This window comes from Neolamprologus brichardi, chromosome 18 (assembly GCF_056152115.1).
Source record: "Neolamprologus brichardi isolate AB-2024 chromosome 18, ASM5615211v1, whole genome shotgun sequence".
Lineage (NCBI taxonomy): Eukaryota > Metazoa > Chordata > Actinopteri > Cichliformes > Cichlidae > Neolamprologus > Neolamprologus brichardi.
The window spans coordinates 30382888-30404303 of NC_142121.1; the positions used below are offsets into that span (position 1 = coordinate 30382888).

The 21416-nt window shown below is 40.9% G+C and overlaps 4 protein-coding genes across 5 annotated transcripts; 1 reads left to right on the forward strand and 3 right to left on the reverse strand.

Moving 5' to 3' along the window:
- Positions 1-2714: 2714 nt before the first annotated feature.
- rpl37a (ribosomal protein L37a) lies at positions 2715-4983 on the reverse strand. The gene is made up of 4 exons (XM_006802687.2): positions 4921-4983; positions 4160-4288; positions 3968-4050; positions 2715-2880 (listed from the first exon to the last, which is right to left on the reverse strand). Exons 1-4 carry the CDS (start codon positions 4921-4923, stop codon positions 2817-2819), a joined length of 279 nt encoding a protein of 92 aa, XP_006802750.1. The 5' UTR covers positions 4924-4983; the 3' UTR covers positions 2715-2816.
- Positions 4984-5182: 199 nt separating this feature from the next.
- Positions 5183-8456, forward strand: cfap410 (cilia and flagella associated protein 410). The gene is made up of 7 exons (XM_006802691.3): positions 5183-5426; positions 5560-5578; positions 5671-5717; positions 5827-6056; positions 6239-6389; positions 6491-6587; positions 8020-8456. Exons 1-7 carry the CDS (start codon positions 5350-5352, stop codon positions 8182-8184), a joined length of 786 nt encoding a protein of 261 aa, XP_006802754.1. The 5' UTR covers positions 5183-5349; the 3' UTR covers positions 8185-8456.
- A 14-nt stretch (positions 8457-8470) lies between these two features.
- orc2 (origin recognition complex, subunit 2) lies at positions 8471-15532 on the reverse strand. 2 transcript variants are annotated; one of them, XM_006802689.3, is made up of 16 exons: positions 15420-15532; positions 15090-15161; positions 14839-14997; positions 14140-14226; positions 13928-14017; positions 13805-13836; positions 13652-13709; positions 13250-13560; positions 13056-13165; positions 12841-12973; positions 12657-12753; positions 12436-12582; positions 12187-12358; positions 9003-9064; positions 8812-8930; positions 8471-8723 (listed from the first exon to the last, which is right to left on the reverse strand). In XM_006802689.3, the coding sequence occupies exons 2-16, from the start codon at positions 15157-15159 to the stop codon at positions 8640-8642; spliced, it is 1731 nt and encodes a 576-aa protein (XP_006802752.1). In that variant the 5' UTR covers positions 15160-15161; positions 15420-15532; the 3' UTR covers positions 8471-8639. The 2 variants fall into 2 exon arrangements, with proteins under 2 accessions (XP_006802752.1, XP_006802751.1); XM_006802688.3 differs by having other exon boundaries at positions 15253-15521.
- Positions 15533-15830: 298 nt separating this feature from the next.
- Positions 15831-19748, reverse strand: zgc:162816 (D-serine dehydratase). Its single transcript, XM_087831613.1, has 10 exons — positions 19684-19748; positions 18986-19141; positions 18758-18887; positions 18271-18421; positions 17985-18165; positions 17463-17581; positions 16857-16983; positions 16647-16709; positions 16439-16544; positions 15831-16348 (listed from the first exon to the last, which is right to left on the reverse strand). Exons 2-10 carry the CDS (start codon positions 19129-19131, stop codon positions 16259-16261), a joined length of 1113 nt encoding a protein of 370 aa, XP_087687739.1. The 5' UTR covers positions 19132-19141; positions 19684-19748; the 3' UTR covers positions 15831-16258.
- Between the last annotated feature and the right edge of the window lie 1668 nt (positions 19749-21416).

A 21416-nucleotide genomic window follows, 5' to 3' on the forward strand; every position in this document is an offset into this window, starting at 1 on the left:
GCTCTCTCCTCTTTCAAACCATCTGTCCTCTCTGTCCAAAATGTGAACATTGGCATCCTCGAAAGAGTGTCCTTTATCCTTAAGATGCAGATGGACAGCTGAATCTTGTCCTGTGGAGGTGGCTCTTCTGTGTTGTGCCATGCGCTTGTGAAGTGGCTGTTTGGTCTCTCCAATGTAGAGGTCTGGGCATTCCTCGCTGCACTGTACAGCAAACACCACATTGTTAAGTCTGTGTTTTGGAGTTTTGTCTTTCGGGTGAACCAGTTTTTGTCTGAGCGTGTTGCTGGGTCTGGATGTCATGCTTGGAGAAAACTCTCCTGAGTTTTTCTGATACACCGGCTACATAAGGGATGACAATGTTTTTGCGTCTGTCCTTCTTATCCTCCCTCGCTGGTGTCTGATCTTCTTTTCTGTGCCTCCAATCTTAGAAGAGGTTTGCAAGTTTGTGGACAAGGCTCAGCGGGGCCAACACTTTAAAGGAAAAGAAAGACAATGCAGGAAATTTCACACCTTGCTTTCAAAAACACACACTCCTCATGCAGATTTGTGTGTATATAATGAGGGAAACTGTTCTTACGTCGCGTCTGGGAAGCCGTTCCACATGTTGGCGATGATGCTGACGATGGCGCCTCCGTGCTCCTTCATCCATGCTGTGTAGACTGAAGGGGAGAACAATGACGGTCACGCTGAGAGACCAAACCACAAACACCAAAGCCTGTGTTGTTTCTGGGCCCAGCTGAGGAAAACCAAGGGAGCGTAGCACCAACAGCGCCCTCTTCTGGATCTCTTCCGGTAGCTTTTTGCTTTATCTCTGTAACCTTTGAAAATACTGCAGACCAAATACCAGTTTCCTTCACTTCACTGATGAGTCTTCTGAGGAGGAAATGGATATTGAGTCTAACAGAATGAGCCCCTCTTACTGCTCTAGCCACAATATTCTGAATTAGTCAGCCAGGGCTTGCACCTGGGTTTAGTACTTTCTCCCCAGTAAATGCATGGAAGATGTTCATGTCTGATAATTTAATAGAAGAGGTGTTGACATGCACAAACATAGAGGCACAAAGAGTAGCCACAGACAGGGGAAAAGAGTGGAAAAATGTAATCAAACATCCTGGCGTTCATTTGATTGACCATTCTTGCAGGAAGTGAGAAGAACTGGGATGTACCAGTCGGTGTGTTTTTTGGGAGTCCTCTGCATAACCAATTGTTCAAGGCCACTATGTCAATTCAAAGATTTAAACATATTGACCGTTTCTTGCACATTGATGACAAGAGGACCAGAGCCTACCGACTGAAAACAAACCACATGGCAGCTTTCTGCTACATATGGGGCCTGTTCCTGGTCAACTGCAGGCAGAAATTCATCCTCAGTGATTGTGTTACAGTGGATGAACAACTTGTGCCTTCCAGATGGAAGGCCCAGCTTCTGCAGTATATGCAGAGCAAGCATACAAAAGTGATACAAAAACTGCAATTTCTTAAAATTAATGAAAAAATAAATAAAAATGCAAAATGTTTTATGAGGAATACCTGGAATATGAAAATATAACAACTCTTCGTTTTAAGGATTTTGAAGAATAACAACCAAGTTTATAGCAAAACGCATTGTTTCTATTTGGGGTCATTTTTGACCCCACTCGTGGAAGAGTGTAGGTATTGGTAGGTTGTGCATCCAAGGGTTAAATACCCTTTCTTATGATTGGACACATCTGTATTTAAAGTTCAAGACTTAACAAGCTAATTTTGTTGTGTACCCGATTTTTTGCACAGCAGGTTTTTATATTAAATTTCATACAAGTAAATACTGCTTCACTAAAAATCTTTGTCTGGAAAACACAGCAGTACTCAGATATTGCTAGAAAATAAAAGACATACCACTGTCATCTTTTTTGGTGAAAACAGAGTGAATTATTATGATGCTGAGAGGGGTTACCAAATGTTTCCGTGAGTGTAAATACTATTTAATTCATTTAAATAAATGTTTCTGAGCTCCATGGAACAGGTTGGATCAGTGTTAGATTTTAGTTTTTTCCCCTTCCAGCCCAAAAAGTTTCGATTATTTTGGTTTATATTTACTGTTCATCATCTTATCAACAAATTTGTGTATATTTTCAACCTAACCATTTGATTCATTAAAACTGTATTTTTGAGCTATGTCATTTTTCTCAACAAAAGGGTCCTAATACAAGTCCCACAGCGATGGAGCAGTCAGCAATGTTGACTTGTCGCAATAAAACTTAAACCAGTTTGGCTGGGCTCTTTCTGCGTGGAGTTCACAGGTTGTATGTTTTCTCTCACAGCACCAAGACGTACAAGGTTAACTGGTATTATTCTAAAGCGATTTTACAAGGATGGATAAATTGACATCCTGCCTGGTAATCAAAGGTGTATGGGTGTAACACACATGTATTTGCAGCTGTTACAGATATAGATTAGTTATAATTTCACATCAATGTTTCCTTTAACTTTGCAGAGATATTCCCACGTGATGCTTCACTGAAACCAAAATGTTACCCATAGATCTCATAGACCCCCTGTGGTTTCTCATTTTACCCCCCACCCAAAAAGACCTGCTGTTTCAGAGGGTTTAGAGGTAACCTGAACTCCACCGAAGTATCCTCAATGAAGGGCTATTGATGAGTCTTCTTGCAGGTGACAACTCTCGCACTGTCTATTTTACAGCTGCACAGTAACAAACGTACAAAGACACAAACTCCGCTCCAGACTGTTTTATTTTTGGATGTTGAGGACATGTCCAGCTCGGTTAAATGATAGAAAACAAAGTCCCAAATCCACCAGCTATCATGGTCGCTGGTTTACTGGTCCTTCAACTCCTTCAGCCTCCTGATAGCGGACTTGACTGTGACAGCAGATGTTGTGCTGCAAGAGAAATATGGGGGAGGGGGGGCAAAGAAAATTATTAGCTTCTACAAACACAACATCTTAATGTTTTTGAAGGACGGACACGTTGCTCTGTAGTGAGAACCACTTTGGTTTTTGTGAACTCGCCGAGAACATGAACATTCACTTTTCTTTGAAGCCTTTTAGCATCAACACAGAAACAAGCATTTCCACTTAAGTTATTGTTTTGTTACTTATTAAACTGAATGCAGTGTTGCTGTAATTCATTTTTATTTTTTAAACTTGCTGCTATCTATCCAGCCTCTGCATTTACTACCTGCTGGTTTCTGTTCAGGTTACTACTGTGCCAGTTCTTGATATTAGTAAGCTCCTTCTCTAGAGAAGACCTTGGCCCACAGCCTGATGCACTCAAGCACCAAATTCTTGGACTCAAATTGTTAACAAGTCTTCCTCCTGCTATCTGGAATCTAACGAAACCATGTGGAGAACTGGTTCATGTGCCATAGTCGAGCAAAACGCCTACCATCACCAGCAGCAGGCCAAGATACGTAGAGCTGGAGTATCAGAAGCTCACCGGAGAGGGAGCTGGTTATATAGCTACATCACATTTGTCATGCACCATATAAATGCAAACTGCGTGTAAGAAAGTGTGTGCACAGCACAAAGCTGGACACATACCCTTTAAATGATCACTCAGGCTGAGCAGATTGAATTTCAAAGTTTAATTAGGTCTCTAAGATGACTGGAGACTTTTCAAAGTAATGTAGTGAGTGATATGAATGTTCACCGAGTCAACTCTGGCTTATTTATTTTAGATGGACACAATTAAATACACCTGATGACATTAAAGGCTTTAACACCAGCATCAAACGGGTTCTGAGTGTAGAGGGGCACAATCAATGCAGGTGGAGGGTGAGCAGAAAACAAACAAAGAATCCTGCTTTCTCCGTGGGCACACTGTCACCCAAGTTATAAAAACTTAATGATGGGAAGAAAAAAAAAAGACAAACAGCTGAGGGAATTTTTGAACCCCTTTTCTAATCATGACTTCAGCGTCTGCAGCAGTCGAATGACAGAATTAGACCAAAGAGGGAAAGTAACCTACTTGTAAGTCCAGGCACCTCCAGCCACTGTCTTTCTACAGGACCCACAGTGCCAGATTCCAACAGCCCTCCTCTTCATCTTGGTCTGTAAATACAAATTTGCATAGTGAGAACACAAAAGTGGAAACTGTCAACTTATCTGGACACAGATTGCTACTGTACATTATGTGGGTGGTCTCCACTGTTGTCCTTACCTTTCCGCAGAAAGAGCAGGTGTACTTAGCATGCTGGGAGATTTCAATTTTCTTCACCATCTTCCTCAGCGATGCGCCATAACGTGTGCCATATTTACCAACGATCCCCACCTTCTTGGTGCGCTTGGCCTGTGGATAACATGAACACACAGTGAGAAAATACAGTAACCATGGGATTTTGTGGTTTAAAACTACAGGCAAATGGCTTCAGCATTCTGACGTTACTACTACAGGAACAAGTGTCAGGAGAAGCGCCCAGGGTGGCCCCAGAAAGTGAAAAAAGTTACTTCTGACTATAATCCTGCAAAATCTGAGCAACAAGGGTGAAGAAGCTGCTGTCACCATTAGCCAGCCAACATAAGCTTCCTTTCAGCAGGTTAGCCAAAATGCTAACTAAAGTCAACTGAGCAGTTCTCGTTTAACTGTATCAAACGACCACTTTTTGGTGGGGCATTACACATTTCAGTTCAGACTTATTTAATTGTGGGCGCTCAATAGAGGACCGGGACTTAAGGAGCTAGTATCACTAGCCTGCCCGGTACTTGGAGCTCACACAGTTTAGCGATGGTGGCCGCCATTTCTGTCTCAATGGAGAATGAAAACATCGTTTTTACTGCTGATCCAATCCCAAAACGGACATAAATGAAGGCTAGGTATGGCAAAAAAGGTCAACACGAAACCTCCTAATAAGCGATTATATCATTTATAGCAGTGAAACTGTAAGATTGACAAGGATTAGGAACGGAACAAGCTCTGCTCACCATCGTTTCAGTGGGAGACGTAAGTCCAAAGAGGGATTGCTTAACGCGCAGGCGCGATTTACTCAGTCCGTTCACGCTGCATTCTGGGACTTTGAGTTTTCATACAACGCAGACGTTGTACAAAAACGTAAGAGTTCGCTTACGATAATATATATAAATATATTTTCTAGCTCTGGTATTATAGCTAAATTAGAATATTTGAGAAAACAGCGTATTTTACAGAAAACTATAAATAAAAGATATTAACCCGTTACTATGGACGCTTAAGCTGATATGCGCATGCGTATTAATGTGGCGTAGGACAACATCCCTGCGGCTGCGAGTTGAAGTGTTTGGTCAATTAGCTTGTCACGATGTGGCTTTTGTTGTTTGTGAATATTTAGCCCATTGAAAATATTATTAATTTAAAAGGAAGTTAAATGTTTTGCTATGAAGCTAACACGGAAACTGGTTCTTGCTAAAGCGAAGGCCTCCGACTTGGAGAGCGTGAAAAAACTGAACTGCTGGTAAGTGCATCCATTTTGGCATACCAGTAATTTTGTTGCCCTTTTAATTACATAGTGATCATTGACGTGAACAGGTACCATTTGTGTTGTGTCTCCTCCTGTGGTAACGTTAGGTTACATTTTATTTTTGCAGGGGATGCAACTTGACTGATGTGAGTAGCAAACTTGGATGTCATGTTTACTCTGACAATTAATTTAGTGTTCATACTTAATGAAAGTTGCATGGATTCATGTGTCTTCTCAGATTTCTATCTTCGCTCAGATGCCAAACATTGAAGTGCTGACACTGAGGTAGGTCCCTTTGCCACACACATAAAATCATATCACAGTCACAAATGCACAGACTCATTTGGGACGACCCAGTAACACCAGGCTATGATTCTCTCTCATCTGTCTGCAGTGTCAACAGCATCTCGTCTCTCTCTCCTCTGGCTGGCTGTCTGTCTCTGAGTGAACTCTACCTGAGAAGGAACATGATCCCCTCGCTCTCTGAGCTCTCTCACCTGAGACCGTTAACTCGTCTCAGAGTGCTTTGGCTAGCTGAGAACCCGTGCTGTGGAACTGATGCCACCCAGTATCGCCTCACAGTGCTTCGCTGCCTCCCTCGTCTCCAGAAACTCGATAACCAAGGTGACTGTGTGATGTTTTGGGGCCACACTACCCTCTGCTTACCTCGACTGTTTAAGCACTTTATTAGCAGCCACTCATCTTCCTCATGAAAAAGTTGAGGTTGAAAATCAGTGTCAAATCTAGGAAGTTGAATTGAAGTCTGACTCTTACTGTAGCTATTCTTCTATGTTTCCTGTGTACAGTAGTGACAGATGATGAAATTTCACTGGCTCTCATGGAAGGTGAAGAGGTCACAACACCCCCGGGTAGTATCCAGAACCAGCATACAACCAACGGACTTCAGGATGCAGAGACAGAGAACGACCCTCTAAACTACAACATGGAGGAGACAAAGTAGGTCTTGTGGCCTGAAACAACTTATAGTTTGCAGAAAATGCGGAAACTGTAAAGTAAAATTAACAGAAGAAGATATTTCTGTTAACTTTTGTTTCTAGCAAAATCAGAGAAGAGCTGGGAATGAAGCCACTTTCCAGAGACAAGTTCTCTTCCCTTTCCTCTCCATCAACCAGAGAAAGCAAACCAATCAAAAAGGTAGCTCCTCTCATCACTGTGTCCCTTAAAAGTTTTGCGGGCCTATTATGCTGATATCCAGCTCCATATGTTTTTTCCTGGACTCTACTAAAGTAGCTTTGTATGTCACAGTTCAAACAAACGCTCTTCTGTCTTAGGCTGTAGCTTAGTGCCGCCTTTCAGTTCACTGAATGTCTGAAACGAGCTGTTAAGCCAGCTTTCTTCTGATTGGCCACCCCTCATGATCAAAACGTTCAAGCATAGAAAGTGTATAAGAGATGTGTGTAACCGCCTCAGTTGTTTTCGGGACTCTGTATTTTGGAGCCTCCACTTTAGCTCTATGGCGATCTAGATTTTTCCACCATTTGGTTGGCATTATCAGCTGATGCTAGCAGCAGCATTTATAAGCTGTACATGTGTATCTCACAAAAACACATAACAAAAAACGAGCATTCAGTAACAGACTAAGAAAACTGTGCAATTTACTGTGCTAGCTATATCTTCACAGCAGACCATATCATTTTTTCAGACAATTTATTTAATTATGGCAACAACTGACCAATACAATAGAAATGTACAGTTTAGTGTCCCAAACTAGCAAAGTTGAAGTCTAACCAACCGAGTCCATGCCACTAACTTAAGGCCAAATGCAAATGGGTGAGTTACTGTTGGGTACTAGATTAGTCAATACTGCCATAACAGTACTACTGTGCCTTTGGAGCATATTACCCTCCTAAGACCCGAACTCTTCCACGGCATGCATTTTTAACTTCTCTTTGATATTCGGGCATATTGGGACACGATGAATATAAAAACAAAAAATTACCAGATTTTTTTTTTTTTTAACCTAATTTTTGTTTCTAAGTGAAATGAGAGCCACATATGAGGATATTTAAAAATATACGTTTAAAATTTCGATAGAACAGCAGCAGTATAATGTCCTCGTAAGTGGATATCAGGCCCTTGTAGAGCAAAATTGAGTATTTTGGTCTAAATAACCCAAAATGTGATGTCCACATATGTGGATGCCAGGTCCTAGGAGGTTAATGGTATTATCTAAGAAATAATATGACCTGGTGCATAGTTGCATAGCACTAATTAGCAGTTATGTGTTTCTTTGTGGTGCACTCATACTGTTTATGGATCCAGTTTGCTAACCAAGCTTGGTAGCATTAGATGATAACTTGGCACTCCATCCTGTTGGTGGAATAATATCACTTAGAGTAGTATGAAGGCTGAGCTTTAAGGTTATAGGACTGCATGCCCAATGCAGATGATTACTTGAAACTGACCTTGCCTAATATTAGCATCCAGCACTGCAGGTGTGTACATAGGACAGATGATGTGGAAAAGCATAATAGAGCCCATAGATCTATTTATATTGTGAAATTCATTCAAACCTGGAATGTTTGGTTTGTAATCTGCCAGCTAACAATAAAACTTGTGCTTTCAGTCGCACGCTCTTGATGCCGTTTTGCTGCTGCTGAAAGATTTGGATGAAGAGGAGCTTCATGTTGTACACACCGCCACACAGAACAGACTTCAGATGTACACACTGGACTCAGAAAGGCTTACAAAGACAGAGCAAACACAGAAAACAGCTGAAATCCAACATTGATACATTTCGCAGCATGCACTCAGGGCTAACCCCATCCTTCTACATTTAACACCAAGCTCAGGTTCATAAAAGGTGCCCACTTTGTCCCATTAACATCTGCCTGCAATATGCATGGCATATGACTACTTCAGTTCCAGCTTTCATGTGTGGACTCATCAGTTCCCCTGCTGTTTTTTTATAGCTGCATGCCTTATCGCTTTGTAAGAACAAAAGATTATGTTTTGCTAAATGTAAATCTATTTCTGTAAAGAAAATAAACAGCAATGCATTAACTTTAAATGTTTTTATTTACATAGATGTTGGCTGTATATGTGAATGTCAGAGGTACAAAAAAATACATTTAATCTATAATTTAAACTGTTCAGAACCCTGGGGCTCACATCTTATTCAAATGTAACTGTGCTGCTGCACATCTGCAGAGAAGAGATGATTCATAAGTCTGAAGTCTCGTCCACTCAGTCACCCTCTTCGTTCTCCAGGAAATCCATCAGTGTGCTTGCATCCACAGCAACAATCAGGTACTCTACTCCATCTGCTCCCTGAAGCAAAGCAAATAAATGTGATAAGCACCAGGTACTGCAGACACTTAATGAATGAGAGTTGGGGAATTCTAAAGTGGAAGTCCACCTTGCGTGTCCGTATCAGTTTGTGGTCTCTGAACTCGGTCAGCTGAGTCCTCAGCGTGAGGTCAGAGTTCACCAAGAATGCCTCTCGACATCGCTGGTAGAAATCCTGGAATGACAATCCTGCACAGAGGACAAACTGTGATTACAAACTGCACTAGAAAACGGAGACATAAAAGCCAAATGTGAATGCACCTGTGTATGAAGGATTATCTTTGTTTTCCAGCTGGAACTTGACCAGCAGTTTAAAGATTCCTCTGCAAAAAGAAAAACAAGCAGTTAAGTTTTTTTTCCCCCAACAGCTCTGTACATAACGAGAGACGTCAGACTCGAACAGAAATCGGAAATGAGTGAATAAAGTCACAGCAAAGACAATGGTTGTGCTGCCCTTAAGCCAAAAGAAACTATCATTCTCAACAACAAACAACCACATTCCCTATGAGTATATACTTACTATTTTTCTTGGCTTCAGTGTCCTGGTAGAAAAACACTTGCTGTGTTGTCACTCTTGAAATAAAAGCTTCATAAACTCTTTAAAAGCTTTGAAAAGCTAAAAGTTTTGAAGCACTTCTCACAATAAGATTTGACTGTTGAGTCTGTACATGCAGTTTTTTGAAACTGGTCTGGGCCCATCTAAGACCACAGATGAAAACACCTGTTGACCTTCTGCAGTTTGCACACAGACCAAGGCTGTATCCCAATTCAGGGTCTGCAGCCTTAAAGGCCGCATTTTAAGGCCGATTACGTCACAGCGACGCGACGAAGGCTGTCCCAATTCGAAGGCTGCTTGAAATGCGGCCCTCAAATGCGTCCTTCATTTCCCTGAATTTTAAGGATGTGGCGGTGTAGACTTCGTGGCCCAACACATCCCAGAATGCATAGCGCGGCGGTGGGTGTGGATAATTTTGCCGAAAAAAAACGGCGGATGAGGGGCGCCTGAAGAGTAAACTAAGTAAGTACTGAATATTATGTCACTTATTTATGTGCAAATGTTTACTAACGAAGAACATTAAAACATTCCTGTTGGCCACATGTCGGCAGTTATGTGACATTAGTGACGTTTGTACCAACTTGGTTTCAAAGCCTTTACTTTAAAATATACGCCGTTCAATAGCTGAGCTTAATCTTACAGAGAATGATCAAAGCTCATGTAGAAACAAACAAACAAATGAACAAAAGATTTTCTCCTTCATTTCTGTCAAACAAAGCTGTATGAAACGTTTCCAGCTGTTAGTATCATGGTTGCTAGGCAACCTGGGCAGCGCGACGGAGGCTAGACAGTCTCATTTCACAAGCCTTGCACTTAGCGGTCTTTGAGTACGCGGCCCTTGAGGACCGTTAAGGCTGCGTACTTTAAGGCTGAAGACCCTGAATTGGGATACAGCCCAAATCTGGGAGTGGATGAATGATTGCAATCATCTAGATTTACTCCCAACTAGATAATAACAGCTGCGTGGTGAAGATAACCTTTCTTTGATTTCTCAAGTGCCTTTAATATATTTCAGCCACTGCTACTCAGAGACAAGCTACAGGAAATGTCAGTAAACACGTTCATCTCATCCCAGCCTGTGACTGCTGACCGAGGCTTTGGTTCAATCATCTTTGCAGAATTGTTGTAAATTCAGCCAGGTAATTTCACAGCATCTGTATCGGATTCAGGTCAGTCTTCATTTTGTTTTTCTGAAGCCATTTGGATGTGGACTTGCTGGTGCGTTTTGGATCATTATCCTGCTGCAGATCCCAAGTGTTCTTCAGCTTGAGGTCATGAAAAGATGGCCGGACATTCTCCTTCAGTATGTTTTGGTACACAGCAGGATTTATGGTTCCATTTACCACAGTAAGTCTTTCAGGTCCTGAGGCAGCAAAACAGCCCCAGAGGATCACACTTCCACCACCATACTGTTGGTATGATTTTCCTTTTCTGATATGTTGTGTTACTTTTACACCAGATGTAATGGAACACACACCTTCCAGAAAAGTTAAACTTTTGTCTTTTGTCATGGACTGAACCACCACTCACAACCACTAGCCTCTGTAGAAATGATCCACATATCTCACTTATCTTAACTGCACTACTGTATAGCTCTGTGTAAATAATCATTCTGTACATACGATAATTTTTAATCCTACAACTGTTTATAACTTGCATAGTTCACATTTCTGTATAACTGTATATCTCAGATTTCTGTATAGTGTTTTTTTTTTTTCATATTTATATCCTGTTCATAACCTGTACATAGCTTGTACTCACTACAGCCTGTACATACTTATAGTTATAGAATATTCACAACATACTTCATACCGTGTACATTATAACATACCATAATAGACCCATTTCTGTAATATACTTACATATCTATATTATTGCTAATATATATTGTAATATATCTATATCACTAAAGCACTTCTGGATGGATGCAAACTGCATTTCGTTGCCCTGTACCTGTGCATGTGCAATGACAATAAAGTTGAATTCTATTCTATTCTATTTTCAGTCCACAGAGTATTTTTCCAAAAGTCTTGGGGATCATCTGGGAAAACTGAAACAAGCCTTTACGTTCCTTTTATTCAGCAGTGGTTTTCGTCTTGGAGCTCTGCCATGCAGCCCATTTTTGCCCAGTCTCTTCCTCATGGTGGAGTCATGAACACTGACCTTAACTGAGGCAAGTGAGGCCTGCAGTTCTTTGGATGTTGTTCTGGGATCTTTTGTGACCTCTTGGATGCGGTGCTCTTGGGGTAATTTTGGTAGGCCGGCCACTCCTGGGAGGGTTCACCACTGTTCCATGTTTTTTTGCCATTTGTGGATAACAGCTCTCACTGTGGTTTGCTGGAGTCCCACAGGTCCCACCTCTTCCAGACTGAGAGATCTGAATTATTTCATTTCTCATTTGTTCCTGAATTTCCTTGGATTGTGGCGTGATGACTGGCTTTTGAGGATCTTCTAGTCTGCTCCACATTGTCAGGAAGGTCCTATTTAAGTGGGATTGGATTTTTTTTCCCCTTAATAAAGAAAACCTTGATTTTGAAAGTGCATTTTGTATTCACCTGTTTTATCTTTGTCTAATATTGAAATTTGTTTTATGATCTGAAAACTTTAAGTGGGACAAACATATAAATAGGAAATTAGGAAGAGGGTAAACACTTTTTACACCACTGTATTAGTGATGGGCAGGAGTGCAAAACACTATTGGATGATTTTGTGGAGTGGACTGGGAGGAATCACAAGGAAGCTAATATGCGAGCTAATATTTCTCATCTGATATGTCATATTTAGATCCTAGTATTTCAATAACTCATTAGCACCTCATTAAGATCCTCCCATGGCTCTCTCCTTGTTCATTTAGACAGAAGATTAAAAACAGTAGGTCTTTGGAGTTACCTTGCATTGGGTGTTAAGCTGCGAAGCACATGTGTGAGGGAGGACAGAGCCAGAGCGCCAGTCTGCTGCACCAGGAGGGAGTTTTCATACGATGTCTCCTCCGAGTAGTGCTGGAATGTCACACATTCCCACCACAGCCAGTTAAACTGGCTCTGCTTAAACTGGTCCCACACTGAAAACAAGCAGGATGTATTCAGGATAGATTTCAACAGAATTACCACCTCAGTGCAGACTATTATGAACACCCACCCAGTGGAGCATTGATGTGGTCTAAAGAAGCCACCATGTGCAAGTTTGGCAGGGATGCCAGCTGCCCCAGTGCACTCTGGGTCTTCTCTCCTCGCAGCATGGGTCCGTCTATATTATGGATGAGCAGGTACACGTGCAGATCTGGGCCTGTGAGGACATTGGTGTAAAACATGCGGTACAACCACACATGCTTGGGATGCACAGGAGTTTGATGGGCTTACTGTCTTTTAAGGTCTGGGAGATAAACTGGATCTGGTCCGAGGGGGTTCGGAAAGTTCCCTGGTGATCCAGAACCTCACACGTCAGCGCGTTTAATATCTGTGAGAATTTAATTTTCATGATCAGGGATATTTATTTTATTATGCAATTTATGCAAAATATTTTCATGTGTGTGTGTATACTGACTGATTTAAGAGTAATGGAAGGGAAAAATCCATTAACCACAAGGTGAATTTCTTGCGACAGATGAGACTCCCTGAAGTCTTCCAGCAGAGCTTTTTTGCTCCCCAGACCGTAGACCAGCACGCTGAATCCCAGCCTACACACAGACAGGCACAGACACTTTGTACTGCTCTTAAAACACCAGAAAATTCACACAACTACGTTGCAACCTCACTTACTGTAACTGTAACATCCATTTGCTAAAGTGGATTCTGTGTTTGTCGTGCAGCTGCTGGATCTCTTTTGAGTAGCAGGATTGTTTCCCCTCCAGAAGTCGGACCAACGTTTCCTGCAAAAATAAAGATAAATTCACACTAAATCTATTAGGAAAGCAGCTCATTTACAATGTTTCAAAATGCAGTTAAAAACAAACCCTGTCAAGTTTAGGGGTGTTCAAACGCTCCAGAGTTCGGTCTGACGTCAACACTTTCGAGCTGCCGTGAGCTTCGAAGTACTCCTCAACCATACTGGGCTGGTTCTGAGGTTCAGGCGTGCTCTTGCTCTTCTTGGCAGGAGTCTTGTAGAGAGCTGCTGATAAACCTTTACTGGGAGTTCTCGGGGTGGTCACGTTCTCTTTATCCTCTTTCTTTCCTTTCTGCTCTTCCTCCAGCCCATCTTCATCATCGTCCTCACCCGAGTCAGAGGGTGAAAGCTCGCTGTCGCTGTCTGACCGCAAGCTTGGAGCTAAAAAACAAACAAACAAACAAAACATTTAGATTAGAGGAAAGGTGAAATTTTACTTAGAATGAATTGAATTATTCCCAGTCAGACTCACTTGCTATTCTCTTCCTGAGCCTGTGTGGTGTTGTAGAGACAAACTGGACCTTTTTGCTCTGCCGTTAAGTAAAAATAAAATAAAATTCTTAAGTTGGCACCAGAGGTTGCTGGCTTTGGACTTTAAGAAGTTTAAAGGTTTCTATGGTCTCACCTTCTGTGGTGTTCTGCTTTCACCTCTAAGGTCTGAAATAGAAGAAAAGAAAATACTTAACTGTGAGAAAATGAGCAAAAAGATGAGTATACGGAAAAGGTGATGAAAGTTTATTGTACTCACTCCGCCCCGTTCGACTGGGGGTTGAGGGTTCAAAGTTTGGAGTCGCGCTGAAGTTCACGCTTTTTCCAGGAGTCCGAGCCAGCTCACTTGCTGTTTATGAAAAGTGTGCAACAAAAAATGAGCATATACGGTGTCTAAAGAAAGAACTGGTAGGAGATGTATAATGTGCAAATGTTTTCCGATCTATGTGAGAAGAGAATGGAGGCTCTCACCGGTTTGGGCCATGCTGTGGCTGCGTTTGACTTTCTGAAAGGTAAAGATGGAGGATCCAGCCACTCTTGACAAGCCATCTTCATCTTCTGTAAATCCAAGAGAAAACTGGTCAATTTAAAATGAATTTAAAAAAGGAAGAAAGAAAAAGCCTCAGATATTTTTCATGCATTTATACAAAGCTAAAATTTCACAGCATTATGGATGTTCAAATTTCCCACCAAAAATTATTTTAGAAAGATTTTTAAACTCATGTAATCAAACAACCTATATGCCAGTATTGATAAGCATATAATATGTCAATATCAGCGATATAGTCACTCTTACAAACACACTTAATGTGTGCAATGGAGTGAAACTGAGGTGTACAGAAAGTCTCCTGCCATAATCATAAGTACCTCTGTGACATGAATATTTTTTACAAGGCTTTTGTAGGGATTTGAGCTAACTATATGCAATCTGTCACTAAATTGAATTTCAGCTGGTGAACCAGCACTTGCTAAATTCCACATTTGTACTTTGCTTGACTGTGTAGACTTAGAAAATCAGCCAACATCTGTGTGCATTTTTCCAAACGTATTTGGGTAAATCTACAAAGAGCAGTAAACCTGAGTCAGCAGCATCGTCAGCTGATCACGGTCTGTCTGCAAAGAAAACAAACCTCCCGGTGAAGAAAGTCATTACCGCTGCTCAGCACTCACCTTCTGCGTTATCTGTTCCTAAAGCTTGGACATAATCCTGCTCATCGTGGACTCCATTTTCATCTCCATCATGTTCCGCATCCTCTCTGCATCCCCGTCGTCCAGCCGGGCTCTTAAACTTTACCATCTTCTGAACGGACCCGGCGATGCTCTGCGCACCTTATGGAGGTACGCACAGTACGGAAAGCGGAGTCAGAGATACACAGAAGTGCTCGTAAACTAACATTTCTACAGTAGCAGAGCATCCATACCATCCTGCTTGTCCACGATGTGCTCCAGGACATCGCCATCCCCGATGAACTTCACCTCCAGCACACTCATGACTAAAGATAACAACGACAACCAGCGCGACTTTAGTTAGTTGCTCGTAACACTACAACATATAATTTGCTTTTCAGAGGTGTAGATGCTAACGCAGGTTTTCAGTCAGTCCGTTTCTATTCACGAACAGTGTGGGGCGGCCATTCTTCTCAAACAGCGAGAAGCAGCCCTGCTTCAATCAGCGGCCACACGCCGAAAGTCCAAATAAAAGTGGGAAATAAAAACAGAAACAAAAACGCGTCTAAAGCGACACAACTTACTGTACAGCGTCAGTACCGCCACACAAAAATGTAAACACAACTTTCACACAGTGACAGCACGGCAGTGTGCTGCTGGGACAAGTTTCCGCGCCATCCCGCAGAAGTTTTTAAACCACGTGACAAGTGAAAGGTCATTCAATGGCCAACTGGAACGCTGCTTCCAGCTAAAACCACATTTCCCAAAATGCACTTCGAACATCAGCTCAGTCTGTGCGGCTAAAACCCTACAGGGGAAGGGTTTTTACCGACTGATTAATTATTATATTTTCAATAAGTAATGTAGGTTACTATTAATGCGAATGATGTATTTTCTGTAATATTAAAAAAATAACATTTATCACAAAGATATTTTTTACGTGTCCGTTCAAACGCTGGCACTTATTTATTCATAGATTACAGAAAAATAGAAGATTAAAGGGGGCCAAGAAATTTTTTATTTTGATAGAAAAAATAAATCACAAAAGTTTGCAGTTGTATATAAAAGGTCATTCATACACATTTATTAGCATTGGTATTAATAGCTTATAGCACAAGTGATATGACTTTCTATGAAGTCATCACTAGGTAGGCAGTGAAAAAGTGACAAAACAGGTGCAGAACACAAAAATTAATTTTAAAGACATAACATTAGTGGAACATGGTTTCTGTTACAGTATGAAACTTCTGAAGCCCACAGTAAGAATATTTTCATTAATTATGTTTTACCATCAAGATGGCACATCTCACTAACAAAGAAGGAATCGCTGTATGTGTTTCTAATGTGTAAATAATTTGGAATGAGTCTCTATATATCTCATCTGTCCCAAAGAGACAAGAAGGGGGAGACATCGTCCAGCTCTTCACCACCCGCGAGTGGGCATCCACTTCCCTACCAGACGACCCTTGGAGTGTACATGGTACACAGGATGCATCGCTGCTGTTGCACATGACTGCAGAAAAAAGGCATTGTCTGACAACAGGAAAATGTACAATAAAACTGATGTGTCAATAAGATGTGCTATAAATCATTCAGTACTAACGTGGTAGGGAATCAGTGTGAGCAGAGAGCCCAGGGGGTATTTGCTGTAGTCCAGTTGTCCTGAGATGGGCTCCACTCGTCCATGCTCCTGGGTCATAGACAACAACCTGGAGGGACACGCCAGTCACATTTAACATTGGTACTGAGAGTAAAAGAGAAAAAAGATACTAAAATAGACTGAGTTTTTTTTATTTTTTCTAAAGCATTACTTGAGGTTTGGAAGCCCCTCGATCACAGCGTATCCAGTGGGAAGTTTTCCAGCTCCGTCCAAACTGAGAGAGACAAGCAAGAGTAGGTGAAAGGTTAAGTTACATGGTTGTTCCAAAACAGAGCTTACACTGATGATAGCAGTGATGAGTAAAACAAAAACAGAACTTAGGGGATAGGTATTAGCTCCCATTGAATGAAGTTGAACCCACCTAATTCCAGCCCATCCACAGTCAATCAGGAGCTGGTTCCTGTGTGGACAGTGACCGATGACTCTTGTGAGAACCCTCACAGCCACGTCCTCCAGACAGCATGAGCCAATCATAGACTGCTGCACATCTGCATGCCACAAACATACATTTAAAAGAAATTGTTATTTAAAGGCCCTTTTGAAAAATATATTTTAAGTGTGACATGTCTCCCGACTATTCCTCAGCTCAAAATAACAATAAGGTCATTTATCCTGCCATACCTATAGACTGTTTAATAAACCTCCGCTCCAAACAGGCTGTTTCACCGCCTGTAGCTTTAAACGTTGTCGGGTCCCGAAGTCAACTAGAAACATGTCGGGCAAGCAGACAAAACTAAGAGGCAGCTATATCATGACCTTAAGAGGACAGTACTGTCGGGGACTGTTTTTATAGGGCAAAGGGCTCTTTTGATTCTACGCTTCCCATCTGATGTGAAGTCAAAGGGCATGGTCTTTGTCACGTTTACTGAGTCACGCTGGGGATATTGAATATACACAACAAATAATGAAAAAGTGGATTTTACACGTCACCTTTAAACTAGCAAACAGTGGGTCTATGTGTACACACCATAGAAGACGTAGTTTCCTGGGTGGACCTCGCTCAGCTGCGCCATGTCTTTGACTGGGTGGCTACAGGAAGGGGTGGAGCCAATGCTCGACTTACAGGTGATGCCAACAGCCCTCAGTCTGACACAAAAAAATCCCAAAACAAACAAACAAAAAACCAGTTGAAATGCAGAATTATTCTCCCAGGTGGCTCCAAAAGAGAGTCAATCACACCCATGAGAAAATGCTCAAATTTAGAGCAGAAACATGTTTACAGTCTGGTGCAAAACATGGGATACATCATTTTTAGATATGATGTATGATTTATTTGTTGCTTCTGGAAACAAAGCTGCGTGACTCAATACAAAAAACCTGTGGGCTGTGAAACCAAAACAAAGATGTTAAAATTGCTCATAAAAACTAATTTTCAAGAGTATGAGCAACAGCTGTTATGTCGTGTGCGTTCTTAAATAGCCAGTGAGATAAAATTATTGATTAGAGCAGCTTTAATGAGTCAGTGTATTTTTTTAAGCTTTCAGCTTACTTTTCCATGAACTGCAGAGTCAGTTTGGTGGTTTCCTGGGCAACAGCTTGTATTTGCTCAACTCCTGTGCAGTAATAGGTATTCCCACAGTGGGCGTACACTCCTGTCAGTTCCACGCCCTCCGTCTTAGCGATGGCTTCAGCCAGTTTGAGCGCTCCTGGCTCCGAGTGCAGGACGCCAGCTATGACAAAGAGCCGACACATGATCAATCCTCGTGTTAACAGAGAAGTGAAGTGTAGCTCAGGCACTTATGATTAAATCTATTGCGGTTTCCCTGCACGTTTACCTCTCCCATTGCCACAGTCGAGTTTGAGCCAGACGTGCCACTGCCGGCCATCTTTCAGGGGTCTTTTTCGGAGCTGCTCCAAAGCATCAGGATGGTCCAATAAAATCTGGAAGAGATCCAGTCTCTCTGACAGGGCTGCACAACGCTCTACCTAAAGACACACAGAGACATACATTAGAAATGGCACAGAGAGCACAGCTGGGACATTAACAACTAACAAATATAAAAGTAATGAGAAATTATGTCAAAGTAATGGCATAGAACTGGAGCTATTTTACATGCAAGTGCTATGGCGATATACATGTATCATATATTTACATATATGTATTGTTGCTAGTGATAATATTACTAAGTATGATTCATAGTTGATACATTTTCAGCAGGCTCAGTTATTAATAATATATTTTTCCATTTCTAATGTTTTACAGCTTTTATGATTTCACAGAATATAAAACAAGGACACATTTAAAGTGTGAGCTGAGAGAACCTTATCAAAGGGAATAGAGTAGGCATAGAGGATGTCCTCGTATCCATGGTCAGCATAGAAAAAGGCCTCTGCCAGGGTGGAAACCACTATGCACCTCTGTGATCCACCCGTCATAATGTCAGCACACTCACTAGACACACACAGAGACCTCATCAGAATCCTGTATACACAGCAAGTCTGTAAGCACGTGCTGTGTGCGTGTCTATGCATGAGCGTATGAATCCATACAGGGTTTTGTGGGTCTTCATGTGTGGACGAAGCTGGACTCCCAGTTTCTGGCAGCGCTCGAGCATCCTCTGGGCATTCCTCTTCGCTTTGTCCACATCCACCACAAAAGCAGGAGTACACAGGGCTGAGAGAGGATCTCCCTCCATACTGGCAGCACTGGAGTGCACACACACACACACACACACACACACACACACACACACACACACACACACACACACACAAAGCACTTCAGATATTTCCCATGCAATTAAATTCTACTGCATGATTGACTCAACCAGCATATTTCAACAGTTATATTTATAAGTATCTGCTATACATGCATGAATCAGCAAGTAAACTTCATTACACTTGGGTGTAGTTTTGCAACGTCTGATTATGTAATGCAGCGCACTTTGAACTTTGACAACACTAACTTAAACACTAACATAACAAATGCACTGCAACTCATCAAATCGTATGTGATCCAATTCACTCTTTAAGCAGTTTTTTATTCCTCCTCTTTTTGGTACTATAAAGACCTTCCGATAATATTATCGTGCATCATAACGATAGATAGAATAAAATCATACTGCTTTCGAATCTGCATAATAGAGTTTGTGAAACAGTGAGGGAACCATCAGCACATTAACAAGCATCGGAAACAACAACAATAACAACAAAAAATGCAGACAAATGCAACACAAACCACAGTTTACCTTTTCAAAAGAGCGAATCTGTTTTTGCAATGAAGTTCCGATCACATTACTACGGTGTCCTCGAGGAGTCAAAAATAATGAAAAAAGTCCATTCAGGGAGAACCTTTTGCAAATCATAAAATAAATCATAGAAAAAACATCTAATATAGTAGCATAGTAGCATATAATACAGTAGCAGGAACAGAGCGGGAGGGAAATAGAGAGATAGCGAGCCAGGGACAACAACAAGAAACAACATCGTCACGTTGGAAAGGTATAGTCATCATCCACAACTATTTTCAGTTGCGGATGATAAAGGATTCAGAAAGTTTATCCATGCAGTGAATCCTATGTATGCGATTCCAAGCAGGAAAACACTCTCCCAAAAATCATCCCAGACCTATATGACAGAGAATGTGCATCTTCTTTTTGTTTTGCATATTTTCATTTATGTTTTATTGTGCTGTGGTTTGCAGTGTTTTGTGTTGTTTCACTTGAAATTTGTTTAAAAGGAAAAAGCAAAAATTTAAAAAGTTAAAAGTTGAAATGTAAATAGTTTTTTTGTATTTTATAATTTATTTATTAGATTTTATGTGGCGTGAATAAACAAAAGTATACTTACGGTGGCCCCTAGAGACAAAGCACGTACAAACTCCAAAACACAATGGAAATGCTCCAGGATCATAGTGGCTACACAAGCCAGGAAATACTAACGACCAGATTTGGTGTGGTAGTAACAGGTAAATGGACTTTTTTTTAAATCATTTGAATATATATGAGTGTTTGTGTATAAATACACAAACAATACACATATGTTTCACTTGTGTAATTTAAGGTAGCTCTGTTTTGAAAGTTCAGTTAATGCAAGCAACGTGTTTTGGAGCCTAAGGTCTGTTGATGGCTGCATCAAAGCATTTTTTTGTTTTTGATGCAAGCTACCCAGAGTCATGCGCCCAGCTTGGGAATTCCTTCACACTGTCATCTATCCCAGGAACAGATGAATCCCAGGACATGAACCAAATATGATCAAATGAATGAGGGCTCATTTAGCTATGATGTAAGTGTAAAATGTTGCTCATAAAGGTGCATGAAATGATCTTAGAGGGCGATTCCCTCTTGCCACTTTTCCAAAGTGTTGATGTATGTGCTGAGGTAATCATCAATTCATCATTTTTTTAAAGTTGAGATTTTTTTTTAAATTTGATTTGCTCTAAGAACAGAGCAGGCATTACATACCATGTCTTCATCTGTGTTTACATGCATTTGCATGTGCTGTAACCAAAAGACTGATTTGAAGTAATGGATATAATATAATGAATTATATACTTTTTTTAAAGTTGTATTTTACTTTCATTGATAGATTTTTATGAATTTGCTGTCTATGTTCAGGTATCATATGGCAATAAAAAGATTTTTTGAGAAAATCTGTTTTGAATCTAGTTTTTATAAATGTAATTTTATAATAAGAAGAAATCTTAACCCAAACATTAATGGTAATTTAACCCATGTGATGGGTTCTGACTTTCAACACAATTTTTGGTAACCTCAACTTTACAGATTGGTCAGTTTGGCAACATTTAGGAGATTATATACCAATATATGTGGATATATGTGGATTCTAAATATCACATTATAGTTTACATACAAATATCCTGTCATCCTGTATCAATGTGAGGTCAGAGGTCAAATTTACAAATGAATACCTGTTATCTGTGACCTACTCCTACAGAGGCTGTGTGTAATCAGAGTAAAAC